General features: G+C 41.2%; 1 protein-coding gene across 1 annotated transcript in view; it reads right to left on the reverse strand.

The window, feature by feature from the left end:
• Positions 1-941: 941 nt before the first annotated feature.
• The window catches only part of fbxl13 (F-box and leucine-rich repeat protein 13), a 45,465-nt gene continuing 23,826 nt past the window's right edge, over positions 942-22,580 (reverse strand). The window contains exons 7-19 of the mRNA XM_071416610.1: positions 19,555-19,607; positions 11,873-11,973; positions 9,056-9,185; positions 8,321-8,419; positions 8,046-8,166; positions 7,442-7,604; positions 7,236-7,355; positions 6,992-7,118; positions 6,822-6,905; positions 6,550-6,684; positions 6,314-6,477; positions 1,258-6,212; positions 942-1,141 (exon numbers count right to left, since the gene is read on the reverse strand). Coding sequence (XP_071272711.1) covers positions 6,029-6,212; positions 6,314-6,477; positions 6,550-6,684; positions 6,822-6,905; positions 6,992-7,118; positions 7,236-7,355; positions 7,442-7,604; positions 8,046-8,166; positions 8,321-8,419; positions 9,056-9,185; positions 11,873-11,973; positions 19,555-19,607 — 1,481 coding nt within the window. The 3' untranslated portion in view covers positions 942-1,141; positions 1,258-6,028. The remainder of the gene's footprint in view (positions 1,142-1,257; positions 6,213-6,313; positions 6,478-6,549; positions 6,685-6,821; positions 6,906-6,991; positions 7,119-7,235; positions 7,356-7,441; positions 7,605-8,045; positions 8,167-8,320; positions 8,420-9,055; positions 9,186-11,872; positions 11,974-19,554; positions 19,608-22,580) is intronic.

The raw sequence follows: 22,580 nt of genomic DNA on the forward strand, positions 1-22,580 counted from the left end.
TCCTCTGCGCCGATGCCCAGTCCGGGCAAGGCGTTCTACCCGGCTCCATGGCCGGACCCGTGGTCTGGGTTGGTGGTTCGTGTGGTTCCCAATTAGAGGCAGCTGGTAATCGTTGCCTCTAATTGGGGATCATATTTAGGTAGGCTTTTTCCCCACCTACATTTGTGGGATATTGTTTTGTGTTTGTGCATGTGCACCACGTAGTCACGTTTAGTTGTTCGTTTATTGATATATTTTGTTTTGTTTAAGTTTCTCTTTGAATTAAATATGTGGAACTCAACATCCGCTGCGCGTTGGTCCCGTTCTTACGACAGCCGTGACACCTGGTAAGGAACTACAATTATTCTGAGAATAGAAGTGCCTTCAGAAAATATTCACACTGGATTAAATTGAGATTTTGTGTCACTGATCTACACACAATACCCTAAACTGTCAAAGTTTAAATTATGTTTTTATAAATGTTTATAAATTCATGAAAAGCTGAAATGTCTTTGGTCAAGTACTCAACCCTTTTGTTATGGCAAGCCTAAATAAGTTCAGGAGTAAAAATGTGCTTAAGTCACATAAGTTGCATGGACTCACTCTGTGTGCAATAATAGTGTTTAACATGTTTTTTTTATGACTACCTCCTCTCTGTACCCCACACATACAATAATCTGTAAAGTCACTCAGCCAAACTGTGAATTTCAAATGCCGATTTAACCACAAAGACCAGGGAGGTTTTCCAATGCCTCGCAAAGAAGGGCACCTATTGGTGATAGGTAATTTTTTAAAAGCAGACATCCCTTTGAGCATGGTGAAGTTACTAATTACACTTTGGATGGTGTATCAATACACCTAGTCATAGTCACTACAAAGATAAAGGCGTCCTTCCTAACTCAGTTGCTGGAGAGGAAGGACATCGCTCAGGGATTTCACCATGTGTCAGGGTTTACCAAAATTGGACCCAGAAGCAGACCAGGACAAGGTGAGTATGAAGATGGTGAGTATTTATTAATAAATGAGAACGTGGAGGTAGATAGTTCCAGGTGGCGGAGCGGGCAGCGGAGGTGTGTAGATGGGAGTGGATAGGCAGATCCAAGGGATAAACAAAAACTGGCGACGAGCAGACAGGGATGGGATATGGGTTCCGGGTGAATGGCTGTAGACAGAACAAACGGAGGTAAGTTAAAGGCAAGCAAGACGTACAAAACAACAAAACAAAACAAAACAAAACAAACTCTATCAACTGGAGGCTGGTTCGTGGGCACAACATACTGTTCATGGCTAACGATCCGGCAGGGAATGGATGTCAGGTCCGGGCTTAAGAAGAGGAGAGATGATGATCAGGACCAGGTGTGCAGATAGCTGATGGGATACAGGTGCGGGTAATCAGAACTCTCCCAACTGGCTACATTGCCCGGCAACCAGACAGGGTGCGTTCCAGGACGCCGGAAAAACACTCCAGGACAGAACACAGGCAAAAAACAGACTCAGGAAACGGGATTCGTGATACCATGAGTCCAATGGTTGGTGACTTTAAAACATTTGGGAGTTTAATGGCTGTGATAGGCCAAAACTGAGAATAGATTAACAACATTGTAGTTACTCCACAATACTAACCTAATTGAGTGAAAAGAAGGATGCCTGTACAGAATAAAAATATTCAGAAACATGCATCCAGTTTGCAACAAGGCACTGCAAGAAATGTGGTAAAGCAATTAACTTTTTTTCCTGAAAATAAAGTGTTATGTTTGGGGTAAATTCAATAGAATACATTACTGAGTACCACTCTTCATATTTTCAAGCATAGTGGTGGCTGCATCATGTTCTGGGTATGCTTGTAATCGTTAAGGACTGCAGAGTTTTTCAGGATTTGGAGCTAAGCACAGGCAAAATCCTAATGGAAAACCTGCTTCAGTCTGCTTTCCACCAGACACTGGGAGATTAATTCACCTTTCAGCAGGACAATTACTTAAAACACAAGGCCAAATATAGACTGGAGTTGCTTCCCAAGATGACATTGAATGTTCCTGAGTGGCCTAGTTAGTTTTGATTTAAATTAGCTTAAATCTATAGCAAGACTTGACAATGGCTGTCTAGCAATGATCAACAACCAATTTGACAGAGCTTGAAGAATAAAAAATTATAATAAATGGGTAAATATTGTACAATTCAGGTGTGCAAAGCTCTTAGAGACTTATTCTGAAAAACTCAGACAGCTGTAATCGAAGCCAAAGGTGATTCTAGCATGTATTGACTGGTTAAATACTTATCTAATCAAGATATTTGTGTTTTATTTCACATGAATATAATTTTTTTTTAAGTTGTTCCACTTCGACAGAGTAATCCCACTTTGTATCACAACAAAAAGTCAAGGGATGAATACTTTCTAAAGGCACTGTAAATGTTTTACAGAACTTGGTGTAAACAAGATGATTAAGTTGTAGATGGCCTGAGTCCCTGCTTAGATAAATCAAGGTTAAGAGTGAAAGAAGGAGAGGAACATCTGACAAAGAAAACATTTGAGAAGGAAGAGCGATAAACAGAAAGGTGAGAAGCCAGGAGAAGAGGATGTCGGACATCATTTATGGTGAGTTCCTCTGAGATACAGCCTGTCTGTTCTCCTTGAGGACATGGAAACCATTAGCCTGTTAGCTCACTGGGTGGAACAGCATCTCACGTTTATGTTTCTTTGTCATACAGGTGATGCCATAGCGAGGAATGAGACTGGAGATATAATTGCAGGTAAGTGGGCCAATACTCCGTGCTACACTTGAAAGTAAAATTGTGTTAAGGTGATTAACATGAATGTACCATAAAATCTTTCAACTTTGACACTTGACTGATGGTTCTAATAATGGCTTCCTGAAGGTGTTGTCCAACAGTGGAAACATTGATGCGTACATAGGAGACAGTGGCAGCACAGAACTCCACTCTGAGCAAGGTAAACAAAATCTAACATTTTGGGTGGATGTACTGGGTATACAACGCTCAATAGGATGAGCCATATCTGGTCATCTATCTGAATCGTCTCTGATCTTTATTTCTCTGTCTCCAATGTTATACCTCTGACCCAGTCAGACATGCCACTAACTTTGAATAAAGCCAGAGTGTCTATGTATGCGGATGACTCAACATTATACACGTCAGCTACTACCTCAACTGAAATGACTGCAACGCTCAACAAAGAGCTGCAGTTAGTTTCCGAGTGGGTGGCATAAGTTAGCCCTAAATATTTATAAAACTAAAAGCAGTGTATTTGGAACAAAACACTCACTAAACCCTAAACCTCAACTAAATCTTGTAATAAATAATGTGGAAATTGAGCAAGATGAGATGACTAAACTGCTTGGAGTAACCCTAGATTGTAAACTGTCATGGTCAAAACATATTGATGCAGTAGTAGCTAAGATGGGGAGAAGTCTGTCTATAATAAAGCGATGCTCTGCCTTCTTAACAACGCTATCAACAAGGCAGGTCCTACAGGCCCTAGTTTTGTCGCACCTTGACTACTGTTCAGTCGTGTGGTCAGGTGCCACAAAAAAGGACTTAGGAAAATTGCAGTTGGATTAGAACAGGGCAGCACGGCTGGCCCTTGGATGTACACAGAGAGCTAATATTAATAATGTCAATCTCTCCTGGTTGAAGTGGAGGAGAGATTGACTTCATCGCTACTTTTATTTATGAGAGGTATTGACATGTTGAATGCACCAAGCTGTCTGTCTAAACTACTGGCACACAGCTCGGACACCCATGCATACCCCACAAGACATGCCACAAGAGGTCTCTTCACAGTCCAGAACAGACTATGGGAGGCACACAGTGCTACATAGAGCCATGACTACATGGAACTCTATTCCACATCAAGTAACTGACACAAGCAGTAAAATTAGATTTAAAAAACTGATTAAAAAAACCACCTTATTGAACAGCGGGGACAGTGAAGCAACAAACATTGGCACACACACACACACACGCGATAACATACGCACTATACATACACATGGATTTAGTACTGTAGATATGTGGTAGTGGTGGAGTAGGGGCCTGAGGGCACACAGTGTGTTGTGAAATCTGTGAATGTATTGTAATGTTATAAATATTGTATAACTGACTTAATTTTGCTGGACCCCATGAAGAGCTAATAGAGATCCATAATAAATTCAAATAGTCATAAATGTTCACGATTCATTCAGGATTATCTGTAATCATGGTAGCATCCACATTTAATGTAGAAGTGTTTAGAAACATTCTATTCTTAATTATAATAAAAGTGACTCCAAAATGACACATTATTTACCATTAATTTCTTCTGAGCACAAACTAATCTGAAACACAACCAAAACGAACTGCAAATGCATCCAACAAGATTGTTGAGTCACAAGCTTGATGTAGTCATTGCGTGCTAGGAATATGGCACCAAATACTAAACTTTTCACTACTTTATTCATAAGAGGTGTCAATAATTTTGACCCCTACCCTTTTGAGGAAAACTATTAGAGGAAAACTATTACTTGTTAAACAAAATCTCTTTCTCTGAGAAATTGTATTAATATAACATATTAATTTCCCCCCAAAATATAACATACAATATAGCTCAGTATTTGATTTATTTTATGACAAGGAAAAATCTGTTGTTTTGACCCTGAGCAAGGTAGTTAACCCGTTGTTCCCCTGGCGCCGAAGACGTGCATGTCGATTAAGGCAGCCCCCCGTACCTCTGATTCAGAGGGGTTGGGTTAAATGCGGAAGACACATTTCAGTTGAAGGCATTCAGTTGTAATACTGACAAGGTATCCCCCTTTCCCTACAATTGTTATTGCTCATCTTTATCAAGCGTGTCAATTTCTTACCCAAGCAAACGGTCTACAATTGATTTTTGTTCTCAATCTATTGTTCTAGAAGTGAATATCATGCCCGAAAGTAAAGGCTATGCTACATATGTGATAACGGAAACTGCAGGCTATATTATATGTCTATATACAGTTGTAGCACATGATCATGGTTAGTAGAGGTAACTCAGTCATGTTTCTGCTTTAGCCAACTGTTGTTGTCATGAGAGGGCTCAAGCAGAAATATAGTGGCATGCTGGCAGACAGGCTAGTTCAGTCTTTGTCTTTGTGGTCATCAGCAGAGCTCTTAGATTGAAACACTGAACAACATTCAGGTCTCACATATTCAGTCAGGTATTGAGCTTGAAGTCTAACTGGACTTTTGAGAAGTTCAGAGACTGCTGTGGTTAGTGTGTGTGCAACAGTCAAAACTCTTAACACTTTCTTACCACAGGGTGGAAACTGCAAAATGTACAAAATAGGTTTGGGGGGATCAATTTACTGTGAATAAAAAAAAAAATGGGAAAAGTGTTGACATTGACAAAAAAATCGAATCATATCGAGGACATTTATTTTTTTATGATTATTTCCAAGCTAAAATTTTTTGCTTTATGATGTAATTATGAAATTCAATCATCTGTCTTGTGTTGCAATGCATAGAAGAACGCTTTGACCTTTCTCCCACTCAGATGAAACAGTATGATGCAGAAGCTTTGCATAAATGTATATACTGTATAAACTGCATAAATGTATATACTGCATAAATGTATATACTGTATAAACTGCATAAATGTATATACTGCATAAATGTATATACTGTATATACTGCATAAATGTATATACTGCATACATGTATATATTGTATATACTGCATAAATGTATATACTGCATACATGTGTATACTGCATAAATGTATATACTGTATATACTGCATAAATGTATATACTGCATACATGTATATACTGCATTATTTCTCAGATACAAAATATATAATTTTCTGGTTATTCATCTTTGGCCATTCCTTTCTGTTGCTTGATATCTGAGCTAGAGTTAATGTAAGGTGCAGTGTATGTGTTAGGGATTTGATTTACCTTAGATTGTGAGGTGGTGTGTGTGTACTGTATAAACTAAGTCATTGTGCGTTTGTTTGTTTGTCTGCATGGACTGTGTGTGTATTCATGCTGTGTATTCGTAGTCCTCTCCACAGGCCTTTATCAAATCCTCTTTTTGTTGTTTCTTGGTGTTGGCTCCTCTTCCTCCCAGGTGTCCTGGATCTTGTCGGGTCGTCCGATTGGCTGTAGCAGCTGGCCAAGACTGTCATAGCCGAACCAGTAGGGGGCATCATCGTTACTGTGCTCCCACTTCTCAACACAGGGCTGGAGCCTCAGAGCCGCCTGCCTACGCTCACACACACACACACACACACAGTGACTGTGCTCCCAGTGTTACATCTTTAGTTTCTGGACATTTCAGTTGAAGTGTGTGTATGCGTGTCTTACTTGGATATTCCCCTGCAGTAGACCATGTTGATGGTGTTGAGCTGTGGGCAGCCTGTCTGTAGGAAGCGTGGTGTGCAATCGGTCAGCAGAACACAGCCACTCACGTCCAGCTCTCTCAGGAAGTGACACCCTACTGTCAGGTACTGTACCGCCAGGTCTGTCATCTGATAGAGGAAGTGCATAGACAATAGGCAAGATATTTTGGTAATATTGTTTGTTTGTGTGTGTGTGAATACCTTTGGGCAGCCAGGCATGCGTAATGTGACTATAGTCCTGCAGTAGAAGGACAGAGCCTTGATGGCCTGGTCAGATAGAGCTACACAGTGAGACACGTCCATATACTCCAGACCTCTCGCCTGCCTGCAGAACTTCTGCTTTCACAGGGAGAGCAGGAGAGAAGAGGAGGAGGGTTACTTTAAGAAGTGAATTCCTTTAACACTCTTTCAATGAGGTGTCACAGACAGTCAAAAGGTACTGTTCAAACTGCAGAAGACAAAGTAAACAGTACCTCTATGCCAATGTCAGTGATCCATAAACACTCAGAGGCAACCAGCTTCTTCAGGCCAGGGTTCCCACCTAGAGCAATCAGCCCCTGAAAACATAAGTTGTGTTGTTGGAGTGTTTTAGATAGCTAACTGTAATACGACACACCTACACGGCAACGTATGGGGGCATTACCTGGTCCATGATGTTGCAGCCACTGATGTCCAGAGAGAGGAGAGCGGAACAGCTACTGAGCCACTCCAGACCAGAATTAGACAGGTTATCACAGTAAGACACACTCAGGTGGTTCAGCTTACTGCACCTGTACACACACACACCATGCCAGTCTGTCAGTGTGTACAGTACTTGTGTGTTATATATGCGTGTGTGTGTGTGCATGTCTGTGTGTGCGTGTGTGTGAGTTTTTATATGACCTTACTTTTGAGCCACCCTCATGATAGCTAAGTTGTTGATGCGGCTGCAGTTGCTCAGATTCAGCTCCCTCAGTTTAGAGGCAGAAGGCCCCTCAGTCAGGTAGCGCAGCCCCATGTCACTCACCCTACGAACACACACGGGAAGTCAGGTAGCGCAGCCCGATATCATCTAACGTAGAGAGACAGAACACACGCGCACACACACACACACCTGCTGCAGTGTGAGATGTTGAGGTAGACCAGGTTTTTGAGGGTGCCCATAGACTTTAGGCTGGAGTCAGTCATTCTAGGGCAGTCAGCAGCATGGAGTCTCGTAAGGCCTGGAGAGCTACGACACAGAGCCCTCCAACTGATGTCTGACATACGACTGTTACCTACAAAAACACACGGACAACTGTCATAACACGCACCATAACAAACAAAGTGTGTGTGTTGATACTGCCCCTGAACCATTTGTCTTACATGACTAATCACATCCTCAGAAACAAACTGACCATCTCCTTTGGCTGAAGAGCTATAATGATTGGCTAATCACTTAACAGTGACTTGTGCCAGATACAGCACTGTATAAGACCAAGAGTTAGAGGATAGCAAAAGTTTCAGGGTTGACCAACTACATGACCTGCTGGCTGCTACATCATGGTTTGATGTCACAGACCAATCACATGAAATGAGGCCTAGCGCCTCACTCAGTCACCCAATCAGAGCCCCTGTAGACGTCACCATGGCAATGATACTCACCACAATGATTGTTGCCAAGACAAATAAAGAACACTAATAAATAGACATGGAACATGACACGCACACACACTCACCATCAACACTGAACTTGGTGAGGTTGGCCACCTCAGCGATGGCTTTGAAGGCGGAGTCTGAGAGATGGGGCGTGTCCCATAGGGAGATGGCAGACAGAGAGTGACACTTAGAGGCCAGCTCCTATTGGAAGAAACCAGACTAAGTGACAGGCAGAGGTCCATTCACTCATTAATGACAGGTAGCCAATGGAGGTTAAAAATATGGTCTTACTCCCTATTGATAGCAATAATTTTGTCCAGAGCCTAAATTAGTTGTCTGGTAGCTCCATACATACCAGCACACAGCTGTCTGACAGAGTAGGCAGGTCATTGAAGACTATCTGCTGGAGCTGAGGGCAGCCCGCTGCTATGTACCTGAAACCTTCCACTGAGATCTGCTGGGACAAAACACCACACACAGAGTACATTAGAGAGTAGGTGGGTGAGAGAGAGATGGAGAGGGCCAGTGTGTACAGTTTGTAATTTAAAACAAACAAGTTGTTCTCTCTCTCTCTCTCTCTCTCTCTCTCTCTCTCTCTCTCTCTCTCTCTCTCTCTCTCTCTCTCTCTCTCTCTCTCTCTCTCTCTCTCTCTCTCTCTCTCTCTCTCTCTCTCTCTCTCTCTCTCTCTCTCTCTCTCTCTCTCTCTCTCTCTCTCTCTCTCTCTCTCTCTCTCTCTCTCTCTCTCTCTCTCTCTCTCTCTCTCTCTCTCTCTCTCTCTCTCTCTCTCTCTCTCTCTCTCTCTCAACCACTCAACAAGCTGGAGTTGGACCAATGCTGGCTCTGGTGACTGTTGCAATCTAAAACCAGTGTGTTAGCTGTAGCCACCTCCTTCTCTCTTAGAGTCAGAGAGAGAACCTCTCTCAAATCCCAGTATCAACCTACAGACTTGTAAATGAGAGGAGCACACAAATTGACTTCAGTACAGCCGGGCAACATAGGACCCATACGTGTTGGAAAAGAGAGGAGCACACAAACTGATCTGGATATAGTTGAAGCAGATAGAAGAGGAGACAAACAGATAGGAACTGACCTGAGTGCAGCCAGAGAGGTCAAGGTGGATGAGCTTGTGGCAGCCCTTCCCTGAGGCCAGGTACTGTAAGCCTTTATCAGTGAACCTACGGCAGCATGCTAGACTCAGGAACTGCAGGTTCAGACAGCTCCTGGACAGACAGAGGGAGTTTAAGATCAATATGTGAGCAGTACTGGGCAACAACTGGCTGTGTATTAGCCTCATATCCATACTGGAGCACCTGCAGTCTGTTATCGGCCTGATTTCACTAGTTCAAGTCTTCTCACAATCTTCAGTTTGTGAAGGTGTGGGGGTTGGATAGTGAGGATATGAATGATTATTTGACATCTGGCCGGGTTGCAGCAGTTGAACGACCAAGGTAGGATGTCAGGAAAGGGGTTGAGAGGGTTGGTGAGACGTGAGGTAGGCAGAGTTGTCAATTGACTGTGGCATTTGATTGGGAGAATCTTTTCTTTCGAAACCTAAGTTTAGACATTGTTAATCAAGAGAAATCCCACAAGAACAGAAAAGATGAAGGATGGACAAAGAGACAGAGAGGAGGAGAGAAGGGAACTGCCATAGAGAGAGAGCGGCCTATGGAATTGCTTTCAGGTGTAACATTCATTGGATACAAAGGAACATGGTCAAGGTCCTGCATGCGCACATGACTCACACACATTTGGTTTCTCTATTTCTCTCTCTGTTCCTCTCAGTATTTCTGTTTCGTCGTGCCACATCATCCCACTACATCACTGGGTATTGGGTAATCCTAACTGATTATGACATGAGTAATAGCTATGACCTGGGATTTAAGTGACTATTTTCCATTCAGAAGAGAGAGAAAGAGAGAGGGGGAGAGACCCAAATGGTTTAGATTAGGAGATGAGAGTTAGAGAGAGAGAAAGACCCAAATGGTTAAGATTAGGAAATGAGAGAGAGAGAGAGACCCAAATGGTTAAGATTAGGAGATGAGAGAGAGAGAGACCCAAATGGTTTAGATTAGGAGATGAGAGAGAGAGAGACCCAAATGGTTTAGATTAGGAGATTAGGAGATGAGAGACCCAAATGGTTTAGATTAGGAGATGAGAGAGAGAGACCCAAATGGTTAAGATTAGGAGATTAGGAGATGAGAGACCCAAATGGTTTAGATTAGGAGATGAGAGAGAGAGACCCAAATGGTTAAGATTAGGAGATGAGAGAGAGAAAGACCCAAATGGTTAAGATTAGGAGATGAGAGAGAGAAAGACCCAAATGGTTTAGATTAGGAGATGAGAGACCCAAATGGTTTAGATTAGGAGATGAGAGACCCAAATGGTTTAGATTAGGAGATGAGAGAGAGAGAGACCCAAATGGTTAAGATTAGGAGATGAGAGAGACCCAAATGGATAAGATTAGGAGATGACAGAGAAAGACCCAAATGGTTTAGATTAGGAGATGAGAGAGAAAGACCCAAATGGTTAAGATTAGGAGATGAGAGACCCAAATGGTTAAGATTAGGAGATGAGAGACCCAAATGGTTAAGATTAGGAGATGAGAGTGAAAGACCCAAATGGTTAAGATTAGGAGATGAGAGAGAGAAAGACCCAAATGGTTTAGATTAGGAGATGAGAGAGAGACCCAAATGGTTTAGATTAGGAGATGAGAGAGAGAAAGACCCAAATGGTTAAGATTAGGAGATGAGAGAGAGAGACCCAAATGGTTAAGATTAGGAGATGAGAGACCCAAATGGTTAAGATTAGGAGATGAGAGACCCAAATGGTTAAGATTAGGAGATGAGAGACCCAAATGGTTAAGATTAGGAGATGAGAGAGAGAAAGACCCAAATGGTTAAGATTAGGAGATGAGAGAGAGAAAGACCCAAATGGATAAGATTAGGAGATGAGAGAGAGAAAGACCAAAATGGTTTAGATTAGGAGATGAGAGAGAGACCCAAATTGTTTAGATTAGGAGATGAGAGAGAGAAAGACCCAAATGGTTAAGATTAGGAGATGAGAGAGAGAAAGATACAAATGGTTAAGATTAGGAGATGAGAGAGAGAAAGATACAAATGGTTAAGATTAGGAGATGAGAGAGAGAAAGATACAAATGGTTAAGATTAGGAGATGAGAGAGAGAAAGATACAAATGGTTAAGATTAGGAGATGAGAGAGAGAAAGATACAAATGGTTAAGATTAGGAGATGAGAGAGAGAAAGACCCAAATGGTTAAGATTAGGAGATGAGAGAGAGAAAGATCCAAATGGTTAAGATTAGGAGATGAGAGAGAGAAAGATACAAATGGTTAAGATTAGGAGATGAGAGAGAGAAAGATACAAATGGTTAAGATTAGGAGATGAGAGAGAGAGACCCAAATGGTTTAGATTAGGAGATGAGAGCAAGAGAGCGAGAGAGAGAGAGGGAAAGAGACAGACAGACAGGCACAGACAGAGATAGACAGAGTACAGGCTCTGTCTGCTTGGGCCAATGGGTACTTCAGCACAGAGGGAACAATAACAGGCCCTTATAACGGCTTTGCGGACAAGAGGTGGTAAAAGCAGCAACTGACATTAACCCAACAGGTGTTTGGGACATTAAATAATAACTGCAGCCCAAATAAATGCTTCACAGAGTTCAAGTAACAGATACATCTCAACATCAGCTGTTCAGAGGAGACTGCGTTAATCAGGCCTTCATGGTCGAATTGTTGCAAAGAAACCACAGGACACCAATAATAAGAAGAGACTTGCTTAGGCCAAGAAACACGAGCAATGGACATTATACCGGTCGTGTTCTACCTTGTGTTCTAATGAAATGGGAAACATTTTCCATCACTGGAGTAGCTGTGGTCTATGGGTGTTTACCTGGAGAGCTCTCTGAGAGTCCCGTTGGCCACATATGAGAAGGACAGGTTCAGGTAGAGCAGAGTGGGGCAGCCTTCTAGAATCATACACACCATCTCATCCTGGTGAAGGACAACACAAGGTTACATTTTATTCAAACCATCTCTGTATTTTACATTTATAGTGCCTCTGGTCCAATCACATATCACACATATTATAGCATTATATGACTATATAAGCATGCATAACAGCTCATAGCACATTACAAATGAGCCCTCGGAGTTCTTTATACGTCTCATAGACAGTGTTATCCAATCAAATCTAAAAACAAACAAGACCACTAAACTAACAACAATATATTTTTCATGTTACTCAGCTGTGGCCAAAGGCATGTAAAGAAAATCACCAACAGCTGCAACCACCTAGATGAGCCTGGTACCCCTTGACTTATTCCACATTTTGTTGTATTACAGCCGGATTAAATATATATATATTTTTATCTCACCCATACACACGCAATACTCCATAATGCAAAGGGAAAACACGTTTTCAGATTTTTTTTCTCACATTTATTGAAAATGAAATACATAAATATCTAATTTACATACACTACAGTTCAAAAGTTTGGGTTCACTTACAAATGTCCATGTTTTTGAAAGAAAAGCAATTTTTTTGACCATTAAAATAATATCAAATTGATCAGAAATGCAGTGTAGATATTGTTAATGTTGTAAATGACTATTTTAGCTGGAAACGGCAGATTTTTTATGGAATATCTGCATAGCCGTACAGAGGTCCATTATCAGCAACCATCCCTCCTATGTTCCAATGGCACGTTGTGTTAGCTAATTCAAGTTTATAATTTTAAAAGCTCACTGATCATTAGAAAACCCTTTTGCAATTATGTTAGCACAGCTGAAAACTGTTGTTCTAATTAATTCTAAAGAAGCAATAAAACTGCCCTTCTTTAGACTAGTTGAGTATCTGGAGCATAAGCATTTGTGGGTTCGATTACAGGTTCAAAATGGCCAGAAACAAATAACTTTCTCCTGAAACTCGTCAGTCAATTCTTGTTCTGAGAAATGAAGGCTATTCCACGGGAGAAATTGACAAGAAACTGAAAATCTCGTACAATGCTGTGTACTACTCCCTTCACAGAAGAGAGCAAACTGTCTCTAACCAGAATAGAAAGAGGAGTGGGAGGCCCCGGTGCACAATTGAGCAGGAGGACAAGTACATTAGTTTGAGAAACAGACGCCTCACAAGTCCTCAATTGGCAGCTTCATTAAATAGTACCTGCAAAACACCAGACTCAACGTCAACAGGGAAGAGGTGGCTATGGGATGCTGGCCTTCTAGGCAGAGTTGCAAAGAAAAAGCCATATCTCAGACTGGCCAATAAAAATAAAAGATTAAGATGGGCAAAAGAACACAGACACTGGACAGAGGAACCCTGCCTAGAAGGCTAGCATCCCGGAGTCGCCTCTTCACTATTTTATATTTTAGATTCTCAAAGTAGCCACCCTTTGCCTTGATGACAGCTCTGCATACTCTTGGCATTCTCTCAACCAGCTTCACCTGGAATGCTTTTCCAACAATCTTGAATGAGTTCCCACATATGCTGAACACTTGTTGGTTGCTTTTCCTTCACACTCTGTGGTCCAATTCATCCCAAACCATCTCAATTGGGTTGAGGTCGAGTGATTGTGAAGGCCAGATCATCTGATGCAGCACTCAATCACTCTCCTTGCTCAAATAGCCCTTACACAACCTGGAGGAGTGTTTTGGGTCATTGTACTGTTGAAAAACAAATGATAGTCCCACTAAGAGCAAACCAGATGGGATGGCGTATCGCAGCAGAATGCTGTGGTAGCCATGGTGGTTAACTGTGCCTTGAATTCTAAATAAATCACTGACAGTGTCACCAGCAAAGCGCCACCACACCATCACACCTCCTCCCCCATGCTTCATGGTGGGAACCCCACATGCGGAGATCATCTGTTCACCTACTCTGCATCTCACAAAGACACAGTGGTTGGAACCAAAAATCTAAGATTTAGACTCATCAGATCAAAGGACAGGTTTCGACCGGTATAATGCCCATTACTTGTATTTCTTGGCCTAAGCAAGTCTCTTCTTCTTATTGGTGTCCTGTGGTTTCTTTGCAACAATTTGACCTCTGAACAGTTGATGTTGAGATGCATCTGTTACTTGAACTCTGTGAAGCATTTATTTGGACTGCAATTTCTGAATCTTGTAACTCTAATGAACTTATGCTCTGCAGCAGAGGTAACTCTGGGTCTTCCTTTCTGTGGCGGTCCTCTTGAGAGCCAGTTTCATCATAGCGCTTGATGATTTTTGCGACTGCATTTGAAGAAACTTAAAAAGTTATTGCAATTGTCGTGATTGACTCTACTTCATGTCTTAAAGTAATGATGGACTGTCATTTCTCTTTGCTTATTTGAGCTGTTCTTGCCACAATAAGGACTTGGTATTTTACCAAATTGGGCTATCTTCGGTATACCACCCCTACCTTGTCACAACACAACTGATTGTCTCAAACGTATTAAGAAGGAAATAAATTCCACAAATTAACTTTTAACAAGGCACACCTGTCACGCCCTGACCATAGAGAGCTTTTTATTCTCTATGTTGGTTAGTTCGGGGTGTGACTAGGGTGGGTCATCTAGGTGATTATGTTTCTATGTTGGCCTGGTATGGTTCCCAATCAGAGGCAGCTGTTTGTCGTTGTCTCTGATTGGGGATCATATTTAGGCAGCCATTTCCCCTTTGTGCTTTGTGGGATCTTGACTATGTATAGTTGCCTGTGAGCACTATAGCAGCTTCACGTTTCGGTTTGCATTCATTGTTTTCTTTGAGTTTCACTTCATAATAAAGAGGATGGAACCATACCACGCTGCATCTTGGTCCACTCATTATAACGATCGTGACAACACCTGTTAATTGAAATACATTCCAGGTGACTACCTCATGAAGCTGGTTGAGAGAATGCCAAGAGTGTGCAAAACTGTCATCAAGGCAAAGGGTGGCTACTTTGAAGATATATTTGGATTTGTTTAACACTTTAACACTTTTTTGGTTACTACATGATTCCATATGTGTTATTTCATAGTTTTGATGTCTTCACTATTATTCTACAATTGAGAAAATAGTAAAAATAAAGAAAAATCCTGGAATGAGTAGGTGTGTCCAAACTTTTGACTCGTACTGTACGTGTGCATGTTCTAGCGTGTGTGCATATGCATGTCTGTTCCTGTGTGTGTGTGTGTGTGTGTGTGTGTGTGTGTGTGTGTGTGTGTGTGTGTGTGTGTGTGTGTGTGTGTGTGTGTGTGTGTGTGTGTGTGTGTGTGTGTGTGTGTGTGTGTGTGTGTGTCTCTTCACAGTCCCCGCTGTTCCATAAGGTGTATTTTTTATATATATATTTTTTGCTTGCATCATATTTTTTATATATATTCTACTGCTTGCATCAGTTGTCTGATGTGGAGTAGAATTCCATGTAGTCATGGCTCTATGTAGTACTGTGCGCCTCCCATAGTCTGTTGACTTGGGGATTGTGAAGAGACCTCTGGTGGTATGACTTGTGGGGTATGCATGGGTGTCTGAGCTGTGTGCCAGTAGTTTAAACAGACACCTCGGTGCATTCAGCATGTAAACACTTCTTATAAAAACAAGTAGTGATGAAGTCAATCTCTCCTCCACTTTGAGCCATGAGAGATTTGCATGCATATTATTAATGTTAGCTCTCCGTGTACATTTAAAGGCCAGCCATGCTGCCCTGTTCTGGGCCAATTGTAATTTTCCGAGGTCCCTCTCTGTGGCACCTGACCACACAACTGAACAGCAGTCCAGGTGCGACAAAACTAGCGCCTGTAGGACCTTCCTTGTTGATAGTGTTGTTAAGAAGGCAGAGCAGCTATTTATTATAGAAGACTTATCCCCATCTTAGCTACTGTTGTATCAACATGTTTTGACCATGACAATTTAAAATCCAAGCAGGTTAGTCACAACTTGCTAAATTTTCAACACTGGAGCTCCCCAGGGGTGCGTGCTCAGTCCCCTCCTGTACTCCCTGTTCACCCACGACTGCATGGCCAGGCACGACTCCAACACCATCATTAAGTTGCAGACGACACAACAGTAGAAAGCCTGATCACCGACAACGACGAGACTGCCTATAGGGAGGAGGTCAGAGACCTGACCGGGTGGTGCCAGAATAACAACCTATCCCTCAACATAACCAAGACTAAGGAGATGATTGTGGACTACAGGAAAAGGAGGACCGAGCACGCCCCCATTCTCATCGACGGGGCTGTAGTGGAGCAGGTTGAGAGCTTCAAGTTCCTTGGTGTCCACATCAACAACAAACTAGAATGGTCCAAACACACCAAGACAGTCGTGAAGAGGGCACGACAAAGCGTACGGCCCAGTACATCACTGGGGCTAAGCTGCCTGCCACCCAGGACCTCTACAACAGGCTGCCCTAAAAATTGTCAAAGACCCCAGCCACTCCAGTCATAGACTGTTCTCTCTACTACCGCATGGCAAGCGGTACCGGAGTGCCAAGTCTAGGACAAAAAGGCTTCTCAACAGTTTTTACCCCCAAAGCCATAAGACTCCTGAACAGGTAATCAAATGGCTACCCGGATTATTTGCATTATGTGCCCCCCCCAACCCCTCTTTTTACGCTGCTGCTACTCTCTGTTTATCATATATGCATAGTCACTTTAACTATACATTCATGTACATACTACCTCAATTGGGCCGACCAACCAGTGCTACTGTATATAGCCTGTCTTTTTACTGTTGTTTTATTTCTTTACTTACCTATTGTTCACCTAATACATTTTTTGCACTATTGGTTAGAGCTTGTAAGTAAGCATTTCACTGTAAGGTCTACACCTGTTGTATTCGGCGCATGTGACAAATAAACTTTGATTTGATTTGATTCACATTATTTATTACAATATTTAGTTGAGGTTTAGTGAATGATTTGTCCCTAAGATAATGCTTTTAGTTTTTGAAATATTTAGGAATAACTTATTCCTTGTCACCCACTCTGAAACGAACTGCAGCTCTTTGTTAAGCGTTGCAGTGATTTCACTCCCTGTATTAGCTGACGTGTAAAGTGTTGAGTCATCCGCATACATAGACACACTGGCTTTACTCAAGGCCAGTACCATGTCATTAGTAAAGATTGAAAAAAGTAAGGGGCCTAGACAGCTGCTCTGGAGAATTCCTGATTCTACCTGGATTATGTTGGTCCAGGCTTCCATTAAAGAACACCCTCTGTGTTTTATTAGACAGGTAACTCTTTATTCACCATATAGCAGGAGGTGTAAAGCTATAACACATACGTTTTTCCAGCAGCAGACTACGATCAATAATGTCAAAAGCCCCAATGAAGTCTAACAAAACAGCTCCCACAATCTTTTTATTATCAATTTCTCTCAGCCAATCATCAGTCATTTGTGTAAGTGCTGTGCTTGTTGAATGTTCTTCCCTGTAAGCGTGCTGAAAGTCTGTTGTCAATTTGTTAATTCTAAAATAGTATTATCTGGTCAAACACAATTTTTTCCTAAAGTTTACTAAGGGTTGGTAACAGGCTGATTGGTCGGCTATTTGAGCCAGTAAAGGGGCCTTTTATTATTCTTGGGTAACGGAATTGCTTGAGCTTCCCTCCAAGCCCAAGGGCACACACTTTCTAGTAGGCTCTGATTGAAGATATGGCAAATAGGAGTGGCAATATCGTCCGCCATTATCCTCAGTAATTTTCCATCCAAGTTGTCATAGGAATCAATACAAAACTTATTGTAGGACCTCTTATACACTATATTAGGCCCTGCCTTTGGAACTTTGGTTTTCCTAGATGTGGCTAATATTTTGTTATATCTGATGGATCTGGATACTGTTTTAAAGCCAATTTCTGCAACATTAGTAAAGATGTGATCAATACATGGTGAGGATTTCATTGCATGTGCTGTTTGTAACTACCCTGGTAGGTTGACTGATTACAGTTTTAAGCTTTTTCTTGAGTGGGGAGCTTGATGAAAGCCAGTCAATATTTAAATAACTCAGAAAATATACCTCTCTGTTGATATCACATACATTATCAAGCATTTCACACATTTTATCGAGATACTGACTGTTAGCACTTGGTGGTCTATAGCAGCTAAGTGTATGTGTGGGGTACAGAGATGAGATAGTCATTCAAAAATCATGCAACGTAGTCCATGCAACATATTTTGTGATTTGCTAAGCAAATTTCTACTCCTGAACTTATTTAGGCTTGCCATAACACAGTAGCGGTGCGTGGGTAAAATCACTGTGGAAGCCAAGATAATTGTGTTGTTTGTTCTATAAAATGCTAAAATGCTTGATAGCCTAACTTCCTTGCATGGGCAACAATGAACCAGGTAAGTTAGCTAGCTAATTAACGTGAGTCTAAAAGGGCCAGGCTACATATTGAACTTCAATCGTTTCAGGCCAGTGGCACACCATATTCATTTATGGTTAGATCAGAATTGCTGTCATAATCATTGGCCTGTCCAGAGAATTAAGTCAAAACCACAAGTCCAAATCCTCATCTCCATCCATGGCTTAGGAAAGGGACAATTTAGCAAGCTAGTTACTGCAGGACATCAACACAAGCAGACCAGAAACGAAAATGATGTTTTGCTTAGGATGTGATGTGAAATCCAAACTGGCCTCACTTGGGGCCGTTTTGCAGCACCAGGACAACCCACAGTCAAGCTTAGCGCAATGCTGATTGGCTCATCATTTTATCATTTGTTTATCAAGGGAAGCCAAATGCTTGCTGGCATCAATCAATCAAACGCTACGGCCGCAATATGTCATACTCTTTTAGCCCAGACAGCATCAGACACATGGGCTACACATACTGAGAGAGAGAGGCGCTGTTTACCTCGCTCAGATGATTTCTTCAGTGAGATTCAGCCACTTGCGAATTGATGGAAAATTATGAAAACACAGAAAGATAAGTGATTATATAATTGTTGGTTTTTATTGGTCAAATATTTGGGGAAGCCTGGCTTCCCTTGGTACCCATGAATACACACCACTGCCATAAAAAAGGGGTTGAATACTTATTAACTCAAGACATTTCAGCTTTATATTTTGTATTAATTTGTAAACATTTCTTAAAACATAATTTACACTTTGAAATTATGGGGCATTGTGTGTAGGCCAGTGACACAACATCTCAATTTAATACATTTTAAATTCAGGCTGTAACACAATAAAATGTGGAAAAAGTCAATAGGTGTGAATACTTTCTGAAGTGAAGGCACTGTATGTTGACAAAATGTTTAATGTAGAAAATGTTCATATTATCCATAGCATTTTATGTTATTTAAAGAATGTTGTGTAATCAGTAGAGATGAGTCGTAACTGTAAATCACAATATACGAGAAGCAACTCCACCCTCCACCCGAGCCCTGATTTCATAATCTGACTTCAACTCTCTCTTTATGAGTGGTGATGAGCTTCAGAACAGTGCCATTCCATCACTGCTATGGAGAGAATTCATGAAAAGCATATCAACTAAAGATGAGGGAGATTTGCTGAATCTTTTCCCTTCTGTTCTACAGTTGGGTTTTATTTCACTTCTGGAAGATAAGATAAGAGGGTAGTTTGTACCCGTGAGTAGACCTGGCCATTACTCACTTTAATGTTGAAACACTCTGACAGGTTCAGCTCCTGTAGGTTTCTGCATTCACCTGGGAAAGAGAGGGATACAAAGAGAGAGACAGAGAAGAGAAAAGTATCAGCAGAAACATTAGGATGTTTCCAGATGTGTGTTGTTTATTTTAAATCATATACTAGAGTGCAAATGCAGATAAACACGCACTGACAAACAAATCGCAGGTTGTGAGGAATATTTAAGGACGTTTATATGAAAAGCATCTTTGAACTTGGTTCAAAGTCAACAAGCCCATAAATGATAGAGTACAACACTGTATTTCAAATCAAATCAAACTTTATTTGTCACATGTGCCGAATACAAGTGTAGACCTTACCGTGAAATGCTTACTTACAAGCCCTTAACCAACAGTGCAGTTCAAGAAGAGTTAAGAAAATATTTACTAAATAAACTAAAGTAATAAATAATAAGGAGTAACACAATAAAATAACAATAATGAGGCTATATACAGGGGGTACCGGTACCGAGTCAGTGTGCGGGGGTACAGGTTAGAGGTAATTTGTACATGTAGGTAGGGGTCAATGTAGGAGGGAGGGGTCAATGTAATAGTCCGGTGGCCGTTTGATTCATTGTTCAGCAGTCTTATGGCTTGGGGGTAGAAGCTGTTAACTTCTTATGCTGCAGGGGCAGTATTGAGTAGCTTGGATGAAAGGTGCACAGAGGTGCCCATAGTAAACTGCCTGCTCCTCAGTCCCAGTTGCTAATATATGCATATTATTATTCATATTGGATAGAAAACACTCTGAAGTTTCTAAAACTGTTTGAATTATGTCTGTGAGTATAACAGAACTCATATGGCAGGCAAAAACCTGAGAAGTTCCACTTCCTGTTTGAATTCTTTCTGAGGTGGCAGATTTTCAAACAAGCTCTCATTGAAATTACAGCGAGATATTGATGAGTTTTCACTTCCTACGGCTTCCACTAGATGTTAACAGTCAATAGAACTTTGTCTGATGACTCTAATGTGAAGGGGGGCCGAAGGAGACAGGAATGAGTAATCACTGCCACGAGCTTACCATGCTTTCACATGCGCGTTCACATGAGGAGGACCTCCGTTCCACCGCTCATCTGAAGTCAATCTAATTCTCCGGTTGGAACGTTATTCAAGATGTATGTTAACAACATTCTAAAGATTGATTCAGTACATCGTTTGACATGTTTCTACTGACTGTTACGGAACTTTTGGACATTTCGTCACGTTATAGTGGACGCGCTTTGTGACTTTGGAATTGTTTACCAAAAGCGCTAACCAAAGTAGCTAATTGGACATAAATAACGGACATTATCGAACAAATCAAGTATTTATTGTGGACCTGGGATTCCTAGGACTGCATTCTGATGAAGTTCATCAAAGGTAAGGAAACATTTATCATGTATTTTCTGGTTTCTGTTGACCCCAACATGGCGGCTAATTTGGCTATTGTTCTGAGCTCCGTCTCAGATTATTGCATGATTTGCTTTTTCTGTAAAGTTTTTTTGAAATCTGACGCAGCGGTTGCATTAAGGAGAGGTATATCTATAATTCCATGTGTATAACTTGTAAGCCCCAGGGCAGTGATTGGGGACACTGCTCTGTGTAGGGTGCCGTCTTTCGGATGGGACGTTAAACGGGTGTCCTGACTCTCTGAGGTCATTAAAGATCCCATGGCACTTATCGTAAGAGTAGGGGTGTTAACCCCGGTGTCCTGGCTAAATTCCCAATCTGGCCCTCAACCATCACGGTCACCTAATAATCCCCAGTTTACAATTGGCTCATTCATCCCCCTCCTCTCCCCTGTAACTATTCCCCAGGTCGTTGCTGCAAATGAGAACGTGTTCTCAGTCAACTTACCTGGTAAAATAACGGTAAAATAAAATAAATAAAAAAATTATCATCTACATTTATGATGAGTATTTCTGTTGAAACGATGTGGCTATGCAAAATCACTTGATGTTTTTGGAACTAGTGAATGTAACGCGCCAATGTAAACTCAGATTCTTTGTTATAAATATGAACTTTATCAAACAAAACATGCATGTATTGTGTAACATGAAGTCCTATGAGTGTCATCTGATGAAGATAATCAAAGGTTAGTGATTAATTTTATCTCTATTTCTGCTTTTTTTGAAAGCTATCTTTCGCTGGAAAATGGCTGTGCTTATTGTGGTTTGGTGGTGACCTAACATAATCGTTTGTAGTGCTTTCGCTGAAAAGCATATTTGAAATCGGACACTTTGGTGGGATTAACAACAAGATTACCTTTAAAATTATATAAGACACATGTATGTTTGAGGAATTTTAATTCTGAGATTTCTGTTGTTTGAATTTGGCGCCCTGCACTTTCACTGGCTGTTGTCATATCGATCCCGGTAGCGGGATGCAGCCATAAAAGGAGCCTTTTGGTCCTAGACTTGACTACTTGGCTTGCGAGGGGTCTGTGGTATACGTAAGTCACCAGGTCAATGTGAGAGTTATTTATTAGTTATTTATCTCCCACACACATTGACTTCATGCTGTTAACTGAATTTACTGTCACACACTGTAACCTAAATAAGCTAAATGCAGGAATGTAAATCAAACAATATTCCAGATATTGCAATTTAATAATTGTGACGCTTCAAAGTAACTCTCCAGTGGTTCTAGATTTCTATGAAATAGGACCTATAATTAATTACAATATGAGTGAAATAGTTTCCTTCCAGAAAAGACTAATTAACTATGTTAAAATGCAGCTTTCTGTGTTGGAATGGTGTAGGTGTATCCCAACTAAACATGTGTCCTTCTAAACATGTGTTTGTGACAAATAAAATTTGATTTGAACAACAGAATGGTGTGGGCGTGTACCAGTCATTAAAAATATTCATGCAAGTAGACCGCTGATTGGCCAGCTCATTCTCCTCAGGAGGATGACGTCATCCTCTATAAGGAAATAGGAAGCATTTTTATGTTTTTTTCTCAAATGTATGCTTTGGCCACAAACACGAGTATAGAATGAGTCAACAACATTAT

Source organism: Salvelinus alpinus, chromosome 9, assembly GCF_045679555.1.
Source record: "Salvelinus alpinus chromosome 9, SLU_Salpinus.1, whole genome shotgun sequence".
NCBI classification, from domain to species: domain Eukaryota; kingdom Metazoa; phylum Chordata; class Actinopteri; order Salmoniformes; family Salmonidae; genus Salvelinus; species Salvelinus alpinus.